Source organism: Talpa europaea, assembly GCF_964194135.1.
Source record: "Talpa europaea genome assembly, chromosome: 4".
Classification (NCBI taxonomy): Eukaryota; Metazoa; Chordata; class Mammalia; order Eulipotyphla; family Talpidae; genus Talpa; species Talpa europaea.
In genome coordinates, this window is record NC_140070.1 from 3518673 (window position 1) to 3538491 (window position 19819).

General features: G+C 40.3%; 2 protein-coding genes across 7 annotated transcripts in view; both read right to left on the minus strand.

Moving 5' to 3' along the window:
- Positions 1-19819, minus strand: part of HMBOX1 (homeobox containing 1) — a gene marked incomplete at both ends in the record, with an annotated part of 85553 nt that overhangs the window by 13140 nt on the left and 52594 nt on the right. The window lies entirely within an intron of this gene.
- Positions 18558-18782, minus strand: LOC311169899 (small nuclear ribonucleoprotein G-like; the record flags this gene model as incomplete). Its single annotated transcript, XM_084232142.1, has 1 exon — positions 18558-18782. The coding sequence occupies one exon, from the start codon at positions 18780-18782 to the stop codon at positions 18558-18560; it is 225 nt and encodes a 74-aa protein (XP_084088268.1).

The window sequence follows — 19819 nt, forward strand, 5'->3', positions numbered from 1 at the left end:
TTTTAAAAGTTTTGGGACACTGGGTACAGATGTTTGTAACACTAGAACAGATAGTTCTGTAATAAACAAAGATTATTGCTATTTTAAAAAAATCTGCTGAAATAGAGAATGAAACAGATAGTAAAATGTTGATGGCAGAATCTAGGCAGCTGGCATTTCAACTTAGCACTGTGTCTGAAATTTTTCACAATAAAATACTGGAGAAGTAGCAACTGGTTTAACAATAATAAAATGATGACATGTTAGTAACACCCTCATTAAATCAGAAACAAGGCAACAGAGCCCACTATCTCTGAGACATTTTTTTCTATACTATAGTTTAACATTGTTCTCAAAGTCCCAGTTAGTACAAGGTACTGTACTGAAGACCAAGAGAGAGAGAAACTGAAAATGTCTCAGAAATAATCAGATTGTTGAGTACTAAACACAAATAAAAATATCAAGACTTTCCTGTGTATCAGTAATAACTAATTTGATAGGGTAATGGAAAGGCATCTATAAACCAAAGTAAGAAACATTTACATTTAAAATAAAAACACCTAGCCAAAAAAAAAAAAAAAATAGAAGCCTAACTCTATAGAAATACAAAAAAAAACTAAAAAAATTTACCCACTTTACTGATTAATATTTATAAGAAAAGACTTAGGAAAGGGGAAGCATATAACACATTTCTTGATAAAAAATGAATATGGCTATGTCATGTCTTCTCAAATGAATTTTTTAGGTTTAATGTACTTCAATCAGAATATACATTCCTTAATAGAAGTGGTATGGGGCAATGTGATTTTAATGTTCATAAAAATGGTTAACATTTTGAAAATAAATAGTAATGAATGGGCCCTATCTTGTCAAATATTATGAAATTATAAACTATAATAAAAACTGTGGCTCAAAAATTGATGAGCTCAATAGAACCAATAAATAAAATAGGCATGCATAAAATTAAGACTCTTAAATCTAAAAAAGAAGGGTAAATTGACTATCTAGAAATGAAGGCCAAATGAAATCCTCACCCTATGAACCCTATACTTAGGGTTAAATGTAAAAGTGAAATCCTTAGAAAAAGAAACTAGAAGAAAACATGAAATCAGGGCATGTGCGGTGAAGGCAGTCATCCAAGAACACAGCACTGTATTTATCTACACTTGAATTAAAAAAATAAACTAAATATACAACAGAAAGGGTCAATAATCTTATTAGAGTTGACACAGACGTCAGTAAGAACATGAATGCACAACAGAAAGATAGGTAAAGGACACCAGAAGAGAAATTATTAATAAACATGTAAAAATGCTGTTTTACTAGTTATCAGAGAAGTTTAAACGTAGGCCAAAAAACTGAAATAACACTGCTTGCACCTATCACATAAGCAAAATAGCTGATTTTCACTCGCCAAAAAAATGGCTACAATACCCACATGGACAAAGCCAACTTTCTGGAGGGAGATGGTAGTAACATGGCCAAATATATTGCTAGTCTTAAAACAATACTTTGTACCTACTGATACAAAGTATTCATGTTAGCAGTATTAATAGGGGAAAACTGGGAAGAATTTAAATGTCTAACAAAGCAATAATGGTTAAATAATTTATGGTATAGCTATTTGAAGACTCATTAAAAAAATCACATTTTCAAACAGTACTTAATGACAGGGGAAAATGTCAGTGAAAAAAGATAATAATAATCACATAAAGTATTCTAATTATGCTAAAACAGTTTATGAATGGAAATACTATTTTTCTTTATATACTATATTTCTATATAGCTTATAATGTTGCTATTAGTTTAAGATTTTTTTATTTATTTATGCATATAAGAAATGGGGTACGGGCCAGAGGTGCGGTGGGGTGTGTGTGAGAAGATCCATTAGAGACAGAGTGTGACTGAAATACACTGCTGAGGGGAGCAGGCAGAGGTCTGCTGTGCAGTGTGGGTCAGCTCCCTGGCTGGGATCGAACTCGTGCTGCAGTGGCTGCAGATAGCTTCACAGTGCTGCAACTTAACCCCTTGCGCTACCAGGGAGGCCCTACTATTAGTTTTCTAATAAATATGTCACTCAAAATAAAAACTTGTGTTTCAAAAAACCTCTGATGGCTGATTGCATTTATAGCTTTTTCAAAATACTGTTGGCCCTTAAGCAACACATTTAGGTGTTTTAGCCCCTTACCCTTCCAGTTCCTCCCCCCACCCCCAATCCAGTGCAAATTCAGACAGTGACTTAGAGTCACTCCTTGGTATCTGTGGATTCCACGCGAAAATGGGATTCTACCAACTGACATGCGGGGTAAATAAATCCATGAATGCCCAATCCTTGGATAGGAAAAAACACACATATAAGTGGTTACAGAGTTTAAACAGGTGTTGTTCAAGGGTCAACTGCACTTCCTCTTTTACCATCCCTGAATCTGTCTACAAATTGGGAACACGATCAGTTATGAAGTTAGGATATATAGTTAGTACATATAGTTGTAAAACGAGTGTTTGTTTGACAACCTCAGGAAACAGAGTAATTAGTTATAGCATAATTTAAAAATGGATTTAGTTATTAAAGGCCATGTTTTCATAGAGCATAAGATGGTATTAAATATAACATTATCTGTCTGGTATACTAGTACACACTTTTGTTTAAAAACATGTAAGACAGAGAAATGGTAAAAAAAATATACCAAAACATTAATGACTGTCTCTAGATAGGTAGTATCAGAGGTATTGTAATTTTCATCTTTACATTTTCTTGCATTTTCTCCCAGATTTCACAGAGTAAGCCATGTGCTGATTCTGGATTTTTAAAAAAAATCATTACTTGAAAATAAAGTTTGTGGTCTCAATGCATGAGCAAAACAGAATTGCATAAAATGGTTTATAAATAATAAATTTTCTTAGTTTATCTTAATGTGTTTTGGCAATAAGCAAACTTACACTTAAAAGTTTGTTATTGTAGGGCCTACCTGGTGGCGCAAGGGGTTAAGCACTGCACTATGACGGAATCCACAGCCTCTGCAGCATGAGTTCGATCCCTGGCCGGCCAGGGAACAGCCCACATGGCGCAGCAGACCTCTCCTGTCTTGCCTGCTGCTCCCCTCAGCAGTGTATTTCAGTCAATCCACCTGTTCTGTTCCCCACTCTGTCTTTGGTGAATCCTCTTACCCTCCCACACCTCTGGCCTGTACCCCAGCTCTTGTATGCATAAATAAATAAATATTTAAAAATAAATAAAAGTTTGTTTTGTAAACACACTGTAGTATAACAAATAAAAGATGTTCTATAATAATGTATTTTTTATAAATATGAGTTTATGTTTAATTCTACAGAAAATAAAATAATGGCTCTCTAATTCAGTCTTTTAGTAGATGTCACTATAAGTAAAGCTAAAATATAAATGAGTTCTATTAGAGAAGAAGCTGTGTATTTTCATGGCTTTGCAGCTTAAAGTTCTAGAATAAAAAAGCCTGGGAAAAGGGAAATTTTTAAGTGGGATAATTAGTATTGGCCTGTTAACAGATTAAAAGATTCAGATATAAATAGTTGACTTTTGGAATTCTAATTCATAAATGCAAAGGAATCCCATAACCTAGCTCATTCAAATGAGTTTAGAGATACCACAGTTAGACCCTCACAAAGAATCACAGAATATTTAGCTGGAAGGAGACTTTACTGGGTCAGTCTCTTTATTTTACAGATGAGGACACGGACTTTACAGATGAGAAACCAGAGAAGAGAACTGACTTGCTCAAGGTCACACGACCCCGTCAGGTTTCCTGACTCATTTCACTGGCTTCGTGGCCTCCTAGGAAGGAAGGGTCATTATTCAGCTAGGACACAGGATTGTTTCAAATTTCTCTTAAGATACAAATCCCTATAGCAATGAATCATCTTAATCAAGCTCCAGTAAACTTCATAAGAGTTCCCAGAAGCAAAGATGTCACAGCACTGTTAAAAAAAAAAAAACAAAACAAAAAAACCCAATGACAGCCCCAGGACGACAGCCCCAGGACCACAGCTGCGTCTCACCTAAGGGGGAGGAAACCCAACTGCTCTGGAAACAGCCATAATTCTGACCGACCTTTTTTACCCTGGGCAGAGATGAAGTAAGCCCGCGTGTCTCTCCTGACACACACCAGCACACGAGACGCCCATGCAAGCAGGCGCCTATCCATCCTCCGGGTCAGCCGCTCCTTAGACACCAGCACAAGAGCGTTTTCCTCTCATGGTCCCTCATGGCAGAGGTCTCTGTTTAAGCACTTACTCACGCCATCCTTGCTGCTTGAGGAACAGAGTCCCAGGCTAACGCTGAGTAGTGAACACACTGAAAATTTTTCTGGGGCCCCGTCTCCTGGCCTAGCAGGCAGAGTGCAAAGAAAGCCATCTTCACGGGCTCCATCCCGGGGGCAGGGATCTGCTGCCCGACGGGAACTCAGTCCTCAGATTAAAAAAAAAAAAAAGGTACAGTGGTCCCCGCCTTCACATCTCTCTACAGTGCGTTCATTAGCAAAGGCAAAATTAAGCCCACACTGCCTTCCTCTAGCACCAGCCTGTCTTTAGGTCAGGACAACTCAGAACCGGAAGCCTCTCCTATCAGCAGCAACTACCTCCGTGGTGCCAGCAATCCACCGTCCCAGCTGAGTAAACTCAACTCAACTTGCGATTCCCAACAGCTCTCACAGGAAAGTCTGCAGAGCGCGTCCCAGGCTGGAATCTTCGATCTAAGAAACACTCTGTCTAAGTATCACGGAACTAACACTGTCCAACTACATGTTCTTTTCATGGAAAAGAACGTAGCGCCGAGTGAGTGCTTAGCTTTTTTTTTTTTTTTTTAAAGACTTATTTATTTATTTATTTATTTATTTATTTATGCAAGCACTGGGTACAGTCAGAAGCACAGGAGGGTGAGAGAATTCACCAGAGCCAGAGCGGGGAGCAGAACAGGCAGACTGATGAAGTGCACTGCTGAGGGGAGCAGCGGGTGCGGCAGGAGAGGTCTGCGTGCCATGTGGGACCCTCCTCCGGTGACTGGGGATGGAACCGGCGCTGCAGAGGCTGCGGGCAGCTTCGCAGCCCAGTGCTCAACCGCTGCGCCACCACATGAGGCCCTGAGTGCTTAGCTTTATCCCGCCGCCCGGAACGCAGCATCTCCACAGTGGAGACTGGTGCAGGCCGTATTCCTGGGGGCCCCAGAGGCAAGTATGCTTCACCTCCCCGTCCTAAGTCTCCCTCTGAACACCGTGACAAGGAGAATGGTGACAATTTTCTGGGACTCGTCAGGCAAAGAGAGTAAAACTGACAAATTTTCACTACCTTAAAGGATAACAACTGGAAAATGGTATTTTTCTTGAAACATGTCTCTTGACTGAATACCACTGAGTTCATCTTAGGAAGAAAAAGAACTCGCACGAGAGGGTGCTGTCTAGGTTTGATGGTCCATGGACGCCTTAGCTTCCTAATGACACGACCGAGTGCGGGTGATGACGGAAACACAGGAAGCCTGACCTCGGGCCTCCCTATCAAGCCCGGGGCTCGGGGCAGCCCTTGCTGCATCTGTTCACCTCCGGCTGGGGAGCAGCTGTGTCTTCCTCACATGCTCTGTTAGCCTTGGCTAGTAGAAATCAGGTTTACAGACAGATCTGAAAGGTGATCTGGAATTAAGTTTTCTCCACTTAGTGTACAAATCTTCACAGGGCACGGAGTCTATTCTTAAAAATAAAGTGCTGAACCTGCCACTTACGGCTCTGATACTAGCGACCAAACGTCTCCTACAGTGGGGAGACCACCGAGGCCAGGCCAGTCCACTGCCTCCTGCACGGTTTTTCCTAAGGTCAACATGGTGCTTCTGCAGTGACTCCCCCTGCAACTGACATGAGAACTGTTTCTCTCAGGGGCAGGGCTCAACAAGCACCCCAAGCAGAGACAGCACAGACAGACACTCCATCTGCTTCCCCCCACACAGCCCCGCAGGCAGAGGGAGGAACACGACACCAAGTAGCCTGGGGACTTACCACTGTCTCTTAAACCTAGATTTTTACCTCTTGTTCTTGGGTCTGCTGCTGTTTTTAGCAGGAGTCAATCAAACTAAGAGAATACAAATGATCCTTTAATTGCTTTTTAAAAAGTCAAATTCTGGTAACACTTGACAAAAAACATGTACTTACATTATTAATATTGTCAGAGCTTGAAAGGTTATTGGTACACAGACTAGACTTCTTCACGGTGGTACTTCACTGCAAATCTGGGGCACAGTCATGTTCTAAGGAAGGTATTTTGATGACAAACTGAGGCTTTCTATTCCCAGGAAGATGATAATTACATGCTAGTCTGAACGGTTAGTATGTCTTTTAGTGGATGACATGTCTAAGTAGGAATCAACAAAACAGACCATCTGGATGAGGCGTGATCATGACTAGGACTTCTACGGTACATAGGTTTTCAAAGTATAAAGAACTTTTTTTAAAAAAAGATTTATTTATTTATTTATGCAAGCACTGGGTACAGTCAGAAGCGCGGGAGGGTGAAAGAATCCACCAGAGCCAGAGCAGGGAGCAGAGCAGGCAGAAGGACCGAAGCACACTGCTGAGGGGAGCAGCGGGCGGCAGGAGAGGTCTGCGTGCCATGCGGGACCCTCCTCCGGTGGCCGGGGAGCAGCCGGGGATCGAACCGGCGCTGCAGAGGCTGCGGGCAGCTTCGCAACCCAGCACTCAACTGCTGCGTCACTGGGGAGGCCCTAAAGAACTTTTTTAGATGGACATTATTACAGTTCACTGAAGTTTTCTCAAAGGCAACTAAGACAAAAAGTAGGATATTCACTAACAAGTTCATATTCTGCCCATTCAAGATCTTCACATATCAAACACATGTAGACCCAGACCCACTGTGACTGCCCAGTCTATAAACAGTGGTTTCCAGGGCACTACTGAAGAGCCAGGACCACCTCTGTCTTGCCAAATGCTGCAGCCTCTAGTGTCTCTCACAGTCATTGGCACAAAGGAGAAAACCAATAAATATTTGTTGAGTTTAACTCAATAATAAATAACTCAAACAATAAAAAACTGTTGAGTTTAAGAAAGAAAAGGCCCACTGGTTTTCTGTGAAGATTTTAATCCATAGGGGGTTTCTGTGAGGACTATCCTTTGCAATATGATGCTTATAATTCTGCTGCTGAGATGACTCATATCTTTATTGGTGACTCATTATATACGAATATTTATCAAATGCTACTTCATTTCTTTGCAAACTGTGGCCACAGAACAGTATGAGGAACACGGGGTCATTTGTTTTGTTTAATTGGCTCAGGGACTAGAGAAATGAGAAGCCTGTTGTTTATACAAAATGAAATTGCTGGTAAATCTATAAAAGAGGATGGCGAGAATTTTTAATCTGTCTTAAAAACAATGTCATAATTTCTCTTTTGGCTATTTCTGTTTGACCAAAAAGGAACCAGGAAGTATTATTTGCCAATTTTAAAATGCATTTAAGGGCAGTTCATCTTCTTACTGGCTATGAGAAATGGATTGGGATAACTTTACCTGTCAATAAGTGGGAAAGTTTTGTTGTTTTTTCCTCAAATAGTCTAATGGATTGAAATGAGGTCATGTCCAGGCTCCTGCAGTCTTAAACAAATGTTGAGAACTTCCTTCTATTTGCAGACACAGGAGGTATAGTTCATTATGTCCTACCCAAGTCATTCCATAAGGAATATGAAAGAGGATGAACTCTTTTAAAATTCAACTTTAAGCATCCATTAATTCCAAAATTTATAGCATATTTTTGCAACATTTTTATCCTAGATGAGCAATGACATCAGAAGACAGGGAAAGGAAGACTGGCTTGCCAGGGCAGCCACCGCGAGACTACCAAAGGGAGAATAAAAGAATGTATTTTAAGTCTTATTCATTGTGGGTCAGAAAAAACAGTAGATTTGAAAGGCCTTGGATCTATTCCCACAGAGTGTTGTCTTTTGTGGGAGGGGGTGGAAGGTAGGGGCTAACAGTACCATGGTCAGGCTAAGGAAAAACTACATTGAAGCATTTGATAGTCCTTTCTCCTTGGTTTTAAACTCATTTTAAATGGATTACTACTTTAAAATGTTAAATAATAGTTATCACTGAATTGACCTGAAGGCCTTACAACTTTAATAAAAGTAGAAAACACTGTAATTATTCTACTTCCTACTCCAAGTTCAATATGTCTGGCAAAGGAGACAGGGACTTGCATTTTTCTAATTCCGTTACAGCTGTAGGTCTTCTCAGGTATTCCGTGCAAGCAATGTCAGCCGACGGCAGCCTACGCACAGCACTCTGCTACCCTATGGGCCGCATACCAGACATGACCCCTCGTTGACAGGAAGACATAAACAACCCCGCTAAAATGCCAGGGAACACTTACGTAACAGGTGCTGACACAACTGACTCTGGCAAAGACAGAGCTCAAGTTTTCTTCCTAATAAAGCACCGATGTGACACACAGTAGGAAAATTAATCCCCAGAATGTTTCACAGATAGTAACATAAAATTCACCCTACCCCCAAAATAATTTCAAGTCACTGCCATAAAAGAACTATTATCTCTGCTTAGCAGACAGGAGGAAGCCAGTGGCAACAACCTGGAAAAAGATGAAGTTTTCTGTCACTTATGAGAAGAACTATACCCGGGCATAGCTGTAAACACAAATGCTTTGAGAAAGACAGATGTTGTGACGGTGGCAACACAAGGGTCTTCCACAATCCAGGTGCAACCTCCTCGCCCAGCCCGCACGTCCTGCCAGAGTTCCTAATTTTTCATGCCCCTGTGCTGCCCTGCCCAGAATGCGTGCCTTCTTTTCCCAACCCATCAAACCCAGACAGCTTTCCAAAGCTGGTTCTTCTCTGCCTGTGTCTTCTCTCTCTCTCTCCTCAGGTCTCGGCCCACAGCCTCCTCACCCCGCCTTACCTCGTGCTTCTTTCCTCGCACCACTACTGCGCCCGAGTCCCTCTCTTCTGTGGCTTCACACCTGACTCCTCCACTAGGCTGAGCCCTACAGTCTCTTTGAAGAAATGCTATATAGTCTTTTCTTGGCCGAGGCTTAGGAATACAGAAAATAACACTTCAGCAATTTCTGTACTGACCAAAAATGGCACTTATTAAGTAGCAGGAGTAGATCTATTAAATGCCTACTATGTGCCATGCTTAGTCCTTTACATGCTTTTCATTTAGTATTAAATCTCAGCAGTCCCTGTACGACAGGTATGATTTTTGTCACTTTATAGCAAGCAATTTCCCTCAGGATATTAAAGCTGGTAAGCAAAAGTCCGGATTGGACCCCAGTCTAACTCAAAACTGTGTTCTTAATCACTATATTTTAAGAACAAACAAAAAAGATAGAAGGTCTCAGAACTGTATAAAATATTCAATTATATGGGCAAACCATTTACTGAGAATTTTGTTACCTCTCCCAATCTTTTGTAAATTTATGACTTTTCACATTATTATAACAATGTAATTTTTTTCTATTGCTTAACCTTATTTCATTCATTTTTTTCTTTGAATTTATATAGGTCTTTTTACTATTGTGTTCTATTTAAGTGATTCAGACATTTGCTGAAAAGCTATCCTAGTTAAATTTAAAGAAGTTAAAAAAATTCACTGATTCCCCGCCCCCCCGCCCCAACAAAGTCACTATCTTGGTTAGCCATGTGGTCTCTCTGACATGGACGTGAAGAATGTATTTTCCTCAGCTAGTCCCCTTCAATTCAGCAGCAACTTAATGAAAGAAGAAAATGAGATGTAGGTTTCTTTGCAACTGTAAAGTACTGAAGAAAGTTTTGCTCTTAGAAATAAAGTGAAAAGTAAGTGAAGCAGGTTTCTTCTAAGCAGTGAGAACATTTTCAGGTTTTCTCATTTTATAAGGAAGAAGGAAGTAATGGCCACTACCTAGACTGCTAGAAGGTAGGTGAACAATGATTTCCCATTTTTCGGTTCAATCCTCTCAAGGTATTTCATGACTATAAGACATAGATGTAGCAATGGAGGGGCCGGAATACAAGCTGACCGCCAAGCATGGTCCTGATTTACCGTGGAGGTGATTCTGTTCTTTGAAGCGTCTATTCACGCGAGGCTAAGCAACCATTATTTTGCAAAGATTTAATTCCGACGATGGGAAGTATTTTCCTATCAAAAGGCCACCAAGTTGAAGAGGGAACAAGTGCTCCCCACAAAACAAATTATTTAGAACCATAGAGTGATACAATTTTGAAAACTTGAAAGACCCTTGGAAACTAGATAAGTCACTAAACTTTAGCTTTGAAAATTATGTTGACCAATTTGCTCTTGAAATGAAACAGGGACATAAGACTTTATTCAGTAAGTATGAGAACTAACATCAAAGCATATGCACCTCACATTATGGTGATTAAGAAGCAACGCAGAACAGAGGTGGGTGGGCAGGAGGTGTAATTAAAAGTGTGTGAGAGGGAAGAAGAAAGCAATGGATAGCAGTTTTTCTGGCAACTTAAAAACAGAAAGTGAGAAGAAAGATATAGAAAGGCGCTCAGTAGGAGAAAAAGGGGCGATAAAGAGGGTCTGAGAAAAAGGAGACACACAGAGAAGTCAAGAAAGACTGCTGTAGCTTTCGTCTCAGTTCTCAGCACACGGCCCAGCTGTGTATTCCTCACACGACAATCATCATTCACTCCCTCGCGTCGGCCTCGACAGCAAGAATGAGTCCTCTTCCTTATAAAATGAGAAAACCAGAAATATTCTCAGGACTTAGAAGAAATTTGCTTCTCCTTTTTCATTTTGTCTCTAAAACGCTTCTGGGAGCAGAAGTGGAGACTTCCTGGGTAAATTTGAAATATCTCACACTGGTAATTAAAGGCAATAAAATAAGAATGAGAAGCATCACCATGAAAACAGCGCAGGTTAACGCCTCCTGGAGCCCATAACAGAACATAGGGGAAACAGATTCCAGAGTCACTTCAAGCTTGAACCTATGCAGCTCTTGTCTTTATTTATTACACGTACGAAAAGTATATTCCATATATTACCATACTGTCATTCAGCATAATCAGAGTCCGAAGACTAGGATAAGGACCCTGCAGGTCAGGGTTCTGATGACTGGCAAAACACTAGCAAGCTTGCACTGCAGTTGTCTGAACCACACCCAGTCTGCAGTTAAATATAGGATTTGGTTTCTGGAACTATTGGTAATCTTCACCTTCAAAGTCCAAGTATTCACTGAAAAAAACTGAAAGTAAAAAGGAGAAAGGAACGAGACTGACACAAAAGTCCAAGTACTAATAAACTGTCCTGGGAAGAATTCCAAAATGCAAGAAATACCAAGAGAATTAAATTGCAAAAACCTCAAGCAACATTTTAGAAACACTTCACAAACTGATCTGTCTTTTCTATACTGTTTCTCCCAGCATTTGTGTACTAGGCCTGTGTCTCTAGTTCAGATCATATCTTTAGACTGTGTAACACTGTAGGTTAACAGCATGAGACCAAGTTTAGAGCTAAATTTTGGTTTGTGATAGTATTGTGGTTGTGATGCTACTTTTGTTTGTGAAAAGGCACTTCTATCCTAACAAAGAATTTTCAGATGCTTAAATTTTTTTTTTTTTGAAAGAGACACTTGCTCTCAAACTGAAATTTTTAATGCTGATCCAATGCTTATTGGGGAGAATATTCGAGGGGATTAACTTTTAAAAGTTATTTTGGAGACTGACAAAGGTTAAAACACAACAACATAAGGTTTTCCTTATTATTTCAGAGGGTTCTGGGCTTTAGTCATGATTTTGCTTTATATTACTTACTGAAGATAAACATGACAAAAATCTAAGAGCAACAAAAAATACATTACAGGTGTTTCCATTAGAAATATACAGCATGCACTTGTTTAAACTATGAAGGCAGGGCCTCCCCAGTGGCGCAGCGGGTTGAGTGCAGCACTGTTAAGCTGTCCACAGCCTCTGCAGCGCTGATTTGATTCCCGGCCGGCCAGGGAGATACCCACAAGGCGCGGCAGATCTCGCCTGTCTCGCCCACTGCTCCCCTCAGCAGTGCTTTCAGTCCATCTGCTTGTTCCGCTGCCTGCTCTGTCTCTGGTGAATCCTCTCACCCTCCCACGCCTCTGGCCTGTACCCCAGCTCTTGTATATATAGATGGATAAATGTTTAAAAAAACCCAAACAAACAATAACTACAAAGGTACCCAGCAGTATCCGTCTGCCATCACTTTCCTGTGCACGCTCAGACACAGGGTCCTGCTTCAGCCACTCTGACGCACAGCAGCAGCAGGGAGTGGAGAGAAGACTCCTCCAAAGCTGGCATTCTGAGTTACCATGCTCAGTGCTCCTGCCACACTCTCCTGGGGCAACGGGGCCCTCCGACACCTACTCCTGAGTCTAGTCAACTCCTCCTCCAAGGGGTTGGCTTGTTTCTCCATCTTAATTAGTGGGGTTGAAAAATCTGTAGGAGGAGATTTGAAAGTTTCCTTTTTCTTTCTCCCTTGTGAGCAGAACAGACACAATAATAGCCAGGTCTCACTCTTTGGTGTCCCAGCCACTTCACACTCTAGTCACCAAGATTCCACAGCTGAAGGAACACTGGGCTCTGGTTACGGAGGCAAAAGAGGCAAGCACACACCACAACCCTTGCTCCTAGCACACAAAGCTCCAGACTTCTGACCATAAACTCTACAGACTTCAGGCCTGGTGGATCTATCGTCTCTATACTCCTTCACCCTAACATGTACTCATTCCTTCTATCTCTGGCCTTCTGCCTCACTCCTGCCTTTGTTGAGTGAATAAAGACAGTAAGAGTTAAATTTGCTGGATAAAAACCACACTGGAGTCTTATATTATTTGCACATGCAGATATTTCAGACACATAATATACATGATGTCCCTCTCCTTGAAAACATGTAAACTACTTGGGGAGAGTCCAGCTCACTGCTAGCGTGTAGGCTGATGCTGTGGAAGTGACTGAGTAAACACCAGTCACTCACCTAATTCTAGTTTATCTGTTAAAATCTAGTCAGGCCTTCTTGAAATAGTAACAACAAAACCCTTTTTAATTATGGAAATTTCAAGCCTCCACAATCATAACAAACCCATGAACCCCACATAACTGTTATCCAGCGCCAGCTGGTAATAATCAGCATCCCACTCCTGTTTGTCTTTTTCCCATTAAAATCTCCATGTGCTCTGAAGCAAATGGAAAGTTGCAAAGTCATTAATCTAGTAGCCTCAGACCTTAGCGGAAACAAAGACCAAGTCTATATATTAAAAAATAACCAGTGTGCACCCAAATAAAAATAACATTCCATTTTAGTTCACAGAGAGAACTTAAATCCATGGCTAGGCGGGTCTGAATGTCTGCACGCGCTGGGCCACTTATGAGGTTTGTGGCCCTGGAAAGTCACTCAGCTTCCTAGAGCCCCGATGGCCTCATTCTAAGGAGAAAGCAGGACGGCAACGAGGATGAAATGTGGAGCATAAATTACTGTCCCTAGAATTGGATGTTTTAAAATCAATTGTAGACAATGCAATGGGGCCAGAGAAGGGGAAAAGGACAAGAAAGAAAAGACCCATGTACCCACCTCGACACCCACAAACCCACTGGCAGCCGCGCTGAGGTGCGCTGGGGAAGAGCTTTGTGGATGGTGAGAAGCAAAAACAGAGCATGTGTGTTCTCTGCTAGCAGGGCAGCTGACGGGCTCTCCTCTGAGTACTGTACTTTCCTCATTTAAACAAAAAGCAAGGCCATCGTGAGAATGAGGGTGGGGCGTATGCAGAGAGAACCATGTGTGAAATAATAGAAAGAATGAACCAGGAAGGTCTTGAGAACGACCGTCTGGCAGAATGAAAGACCCACCTAAGGCTCATGGACATGAATTCAAAATGAGAGCCGGCAGCAGGGCTTCACGTGTTTCCCTAGCTGTACTGAGCTTCAAAAATGCAGAAAGAGTATAAGCAAAAATGCAGAAGCATACCTAAAATATGGATGACTCCCAAATCTCCATTTCTGTAACCACTGAAAAATCCTGAGGTGACATCACAATCAAAGCTCTAACCGGAAGGAAAGTCGATGAGAACAGAACATTTGCTTAACACTTGCTCTGAGGAAGACATTCCTCTTATGTGCTTTACATCCATCACCTCACAGAATGCTCGTCACTCTTCTCATAATAACCATCCCCATTTTACAGAAAACCCAAATCTCCAAAGATGAACACAAGGCGAAGCTGGGACTAAACTGTAAATCTGTATGCCTCTGAAGCCCGTCCCTTTTCACTACCTCGAAATACGTAACTCTTTATAAACATTGCAGGGAGGGTTCAGAGATGCTGAACAATTTGCCTAAAGTCACACTGTCTCCAGCGGCTCAGACCTGTCTCGCGGGTGAACGGGCCCTGAGCATCACACTTCCTGCTCTGTCACCTGTGTTCTCTGTGACTACATTACCTGAGTTTTTCTTCAAAATTTCTCTTGATGCCTATGATCTTCTCACTCTTTGCTCTAAACACTATAGTCTCTGTCCTCCCCACTCATGGACAGATGACTCTAACAGCCTTCCGCTGGCCTCTCTTTATCCCTCCTTTTGTAAACTAAGTTGTCCACCTTCATAATAGTATTTATTCCTTAATTCTGTAATTGCTGATAGGCAGCTGCTGCCCCCAGGTTTGTGGAAAAGGAGTTAACTAGATATGGGAATAAACTGTACGAGTACCTAGCTGTGACAACAGAATACTGTAGAAGCACAGAATACAGTGAGTAAAAGTCAGTTAGGTCAAAAGGAGAGGGGAAATATTGCCACGGTCAGTCACCACACATACATATTGGGCACTTGAGATGTGGCTAGTGTGACTGAGGAATTGAATTTAAACCTTTAATGTAAAGTAACTTAGACTGAAAAAGGCACACCGCAGTACCAGCGCAGTTCTTGGTGACCGTAGCTTTCTCTGTTTTTAACCTAATTAGACGCTCAGCACACCCACTATCGTAAATACCTTTCCTTTCATACAGGTATTACAGAGGCAATTTTGCCTTCAGTTGTGTGATTATTTGATTCATATCTGTCTCCCCAACCTGACTGTTGGGAACTATGTTAACCATGCTCTCATCAAGGCCCACTGCAGTGACACGAAAACATTTACTGTCATTATTATTGCCAGATAATACTCATACTTGAGTTTCTGTGATACATAAAGACTTCATTTCTCATAGTTCCATCTGCTTCTGACCCAAAATTCTGACCCTCCTTGGACACACATACAATTTGTGCACAAAATAAGAGAAAACTGCATCCTAAAGCCCCAGGGAAAACCACCGAGCCACTGACATCAATGTTCTGTCCTAGCCCCACTCGCTTCATCCAAACTCCTGACTGGCCTTTCTGCTTTGTGCCATTCTGAAGTAAATCCCACACATTGTATCATTTCATCATATTATTATACATTTCAAAACACAGTTCTAAAATATAAGTACTCTAATATAGAGTTCCATTTACTTACAAGGAACGCTGTAACAGAAGAATGATTATCTTTTTCACTCAACTGGCTAATAGATTTTCTTTAAAACAGTGAGTTATTGTCCTTTAGAATTTCTCACATCACAGATTATGTTGGCCTGAAATCCCATGGTATGCCTAACAGAACTTTGTTCCATTTTCCTATAAAAATCAACGTTAGATCTAGAGACTTAGTTCTGCTTCAATTTTATGGGAAAGAATATTCTGAGGGGGTGGTGCGTGCGACCTTTAAGAGGTACATAATCTCTGGTTGTCAGTCTTTCTGGCATGTTAGTAGCTATTAATGATCATTGTGAGATCTATTATTTCACTAGGATTTTGCAAAATGATTATATTCTAATTATATTATTCCCTTTTCATTTATTAGCTGGAATCCATCAGAGGAAAACTTTTTGGTTAACTGGAAATAAAGTTTGTATGTGAAAAGCAGGTCAAATGCTCAGTTCTTTTATTATTTTCCAAGTTATTAAGTTTGTTCTCTAGCTCAGATGTGACCGACATGTTCTCAAGCTGCATCACTGTCACACATGGGTTCTGGCATGCGAGACGTGCTGTAACCAATCTATCACAACCGGCATTATGACTCATGTCCAATGGTTCCCCCCTTCTTTGGATATGGGAGTCTCAGGTTAGCTCCCGCGTACTTTCAATATCACCCATTTACCTGCAATGGCCCTTTGCTTAAAAAGATGCCCAGTTTTATTGGGCATGCCTTCTGCCCCAGTCCTGGAATCAGACATTGCTCCAAGGAGTGCTGGTTCCTTTCAGCAGGAGTGCTGGTACTTATTACAATGTGGGCCCCAGGCATGTTAATGTCTACTTGGTTGATACTGTGTGTGTGTGTGTGAATATATATCTCTGTATCTCTATATATCTATATATATATGAAGTTGCATAATGTCCTTTTCAGGAGATAAAAGTTGGGAGAACCCCCCTTTTTGTTTTTTCAAGAGAAAATAGAATATGAATTACATTTATTACTTATAATTCAAATTCAAGACTACAGTATTTTTCTATCAAAATTATACCTGACTTCTTTGAAAAAACTGACAAACTAACCCTAAAATTCATATAAAAATGCAAGCAACCCAGAATCACTAAAATAAGGTTGAAAAATAAGAACAAAGCAGAAAACTCACACTTCCCAATTTTGATATTTACAACCATAGTAGTCATGACAGTGTGGTGAAGCATGAACAGCCATATAGACCTATCAAACAGAACTGAGAATTCAGAAGTGCACACTCACATTTGCAGTCAACTGATTTTTGATAAGGGTGGCAAGACTAATCAGTAGGGAAAGAATCATTTTTTTTTTTTTTGACAGTTCTGGGACAAGTGGATATCCACAAGTGAAGAATGATGTTAAACCCCTATCTCTTACCATTTGCAAAAATTAAGTATGAAACTCTTAGGAAAAAATACAGGAATAAATTTTGGAAACTAATTTAGGCAAAACCTTCTTAGCTCTAACTCTAAAGGCACAAAAAACAGAAGAACAAAAACAAACTTCACCAAAATTAAAAACTTGTATGCTCCAAAGATCACCATCAGGAATGTAAAAGGACCACTCACAGAATGGGAGAACATATTTACAAACCATGTACTGATTCAGGGATTTGTGCCCTCACATATTTGTACCTTTTCAATTCAATATAAAAAGACCACCTCATTCTTCAGATGGACGAGGGATCTGAATAGACATTTCTTCAAAGAAGTTACAAGTACATGAAAAGATGCCCCACATCAACAGTCAGGGAAACACACATCAACACTTCAGCGGGAGGGAGCCCAATGGGATGGCTGTGACCCAAAAGACAGATGACAGCAAGTGCTGTGGAGACACCAGAATTCTTGCACGGCTCTAGGTGGAGGGTGGACAGCGCAGCTGTGTTACACCTGTCTGACAGTTCTTCAAAAGGAACAGAAGAGTCACCGCACAACCCAGCAGTTCTACTAGGATACAAGTTTCTTTCATAGCAGCAGCATTCATAACAGCCAAAAAGCAGAAACAACCCCAAATGTCCACCAAATGACGTGTGAATAAATAGAACAATAAATAAAAGCGATTTGGCAATTAAAGAATGAATATCAATATACGGCACAGTAAAAAGGATTGAACTTGAAAACATGAAAGAAATGAATTGCAAAAAAAGGCACATATTATATGATTCCTTTTATATGAAATGTCCAGAATAGGTGAATCTAGATGGAGAGAAAACAGATGAATGGTGCTGTAGGGTTGGAGGGAGGGGCTTGTTTTGTTCATTTGTTTTCCTCCCCCATTTTTTCTTTTAATTCATGTAATCAAACTTAATCAATACTTCCCCTTATTTTGCATCACAGGAAATATTTTCCCTATTTTCAGGATATGGAGGCATTTCCCATGTTTTCTTATATTATTTATATGGGTTTACTTTTTTATTCATTTTCAAGTTATCTTGGTGTGCGATGTGACGAACGGAGTAATTTTTGACTGACACTGATATATTTGAGTGAGGCTAAATACTCTGCTGGTTTTACAGTCTACAGAGATATTTATTCATTCATTCACTCTAGAAAAATATATCACGCATACTCTAAGGCTGGGGAATTTTATATTTCATCTTTGAAAAGTCTACTTTCACAGAATGAAAATCATGCTGTCACCTTCTGTAGTGCTATTACTTACTTTGAAAGACTTTTTTGTGTTTTTGTAACTTGGAATAAGCCACATCCATTCTTACTAGCTGTACCAGGTAAGATATAAGAAAACTAAAGATAAAAAAAGATAATAAAATAAAAAACCCAAAGATAACTAAATTCCTGGATTAGATAAATACACATATTAAATAAAATTAAGGTTAAAACTGAAAATTATGAGTAACCAGAAGTGTTACATGTTATATATACAGATTATATCCTCAATATATTTTTTTTGACTATTACAAAAGTTTATTTAACAAAAAGTTCAGTAAGAAAATGTACACAACCCAATTTTTATGTCATAGTGAAAAGATGCTGTGGAAGCAGACATGGGGAAGCAACTGATTTCTCTGGCGAACACAGCCACTGCTTATACTCATTCCAAGGTTTCTAACATGATGATACTATTTCCTCGTATTACCACCATTCCAATATTGTTCTGTTGCCCACTACTTGCCATCTCCACACACTCATGTGTCACAAGATTCATAAAGGGATCAAATGTCCGTAGTATTCCTTGGACATGTCTGCCACCATTTAATTTCAATGATACCTTTTTGTCCATAAATTTTTTCAACTCGGGAGGGTGAGCTTTGCTCATGGTGTCTACTCCCCAGGCTCAGATGTGCCTCCACACGAAATCCTGCCCTCAATATATTTTTAACTAAATTTAATCAGAGTGATTCTATGGCTCATTCCTGTTGCCTTGCGGGGAGAAAGGATCCCAAGGCCTTTCCACTTCAATTTTGAAACTACGTTAGGCATATCACCTGTCATTACAAGTTATTAATTTTTAAATTAATCCTTCCCCACACCGACATCATTTGACAAATGTATATGGTATCTGCTTTAAAAATTAAATGGCTGAGGCCCTGGTACAATTAACACTTGTACCAACCAATAAATAGCTTATTTGGTTCTCCAGAGGAAACTGTAGAATACTGTAAGTAATTTAAGTTAGATATTAGTTTTATTCTTCTCTTATGTGGTAAGTTCTGAAATTGTTTTTAAAGAATCAAATGTTTAGATGTGAAAAATAGAGCAGATTGTCGTGTCAGGTCTCCAGAATAGTAGTCTCACTTTTTCACATTCACCGCTCGAACAAATAAGGATTCCTCATTCAGTGAGTGGCCTCTTACTCTCAACTACCAAAGGAGAGCAAGAAAAATATAGACGATAACATCCCTGGGTAACCGCTAGTCTCATTCTGGCTACTAGATCCAGCCTTCTCCTTGAGCAAACCTTATCATTTCAACTTGATCACAGGGCCCGAAAGCCAGCATTTTAAATCTCTCAAGTAGTGATGTTAATGAGCTGGGAAATAATCAGGAAAACAGGCAGGAAGAGAGTTGGCAAAAGTCCTAGGTGACATATAATTCAATATTGGCTATTGAAAAAACCGTATTTTTGAGATGAGGCAATTATTGAATGTCTGATCCCAACCAAGCTACCAGTAGGTTAGCGGCAAAGCCAAACCAGGTTTCGGGCCTCCTGATGTCAGTGTCAAAACCCACTCAACGACACACATAAGATAACTGGAAAAATGTGCAGCCAGCACAAGGTAAATATGTATACTGTATCAGGTTAGAAGTTAAACCTCATTTAAAACCTTGCACTCCATTCTTTTCCTTCATATAG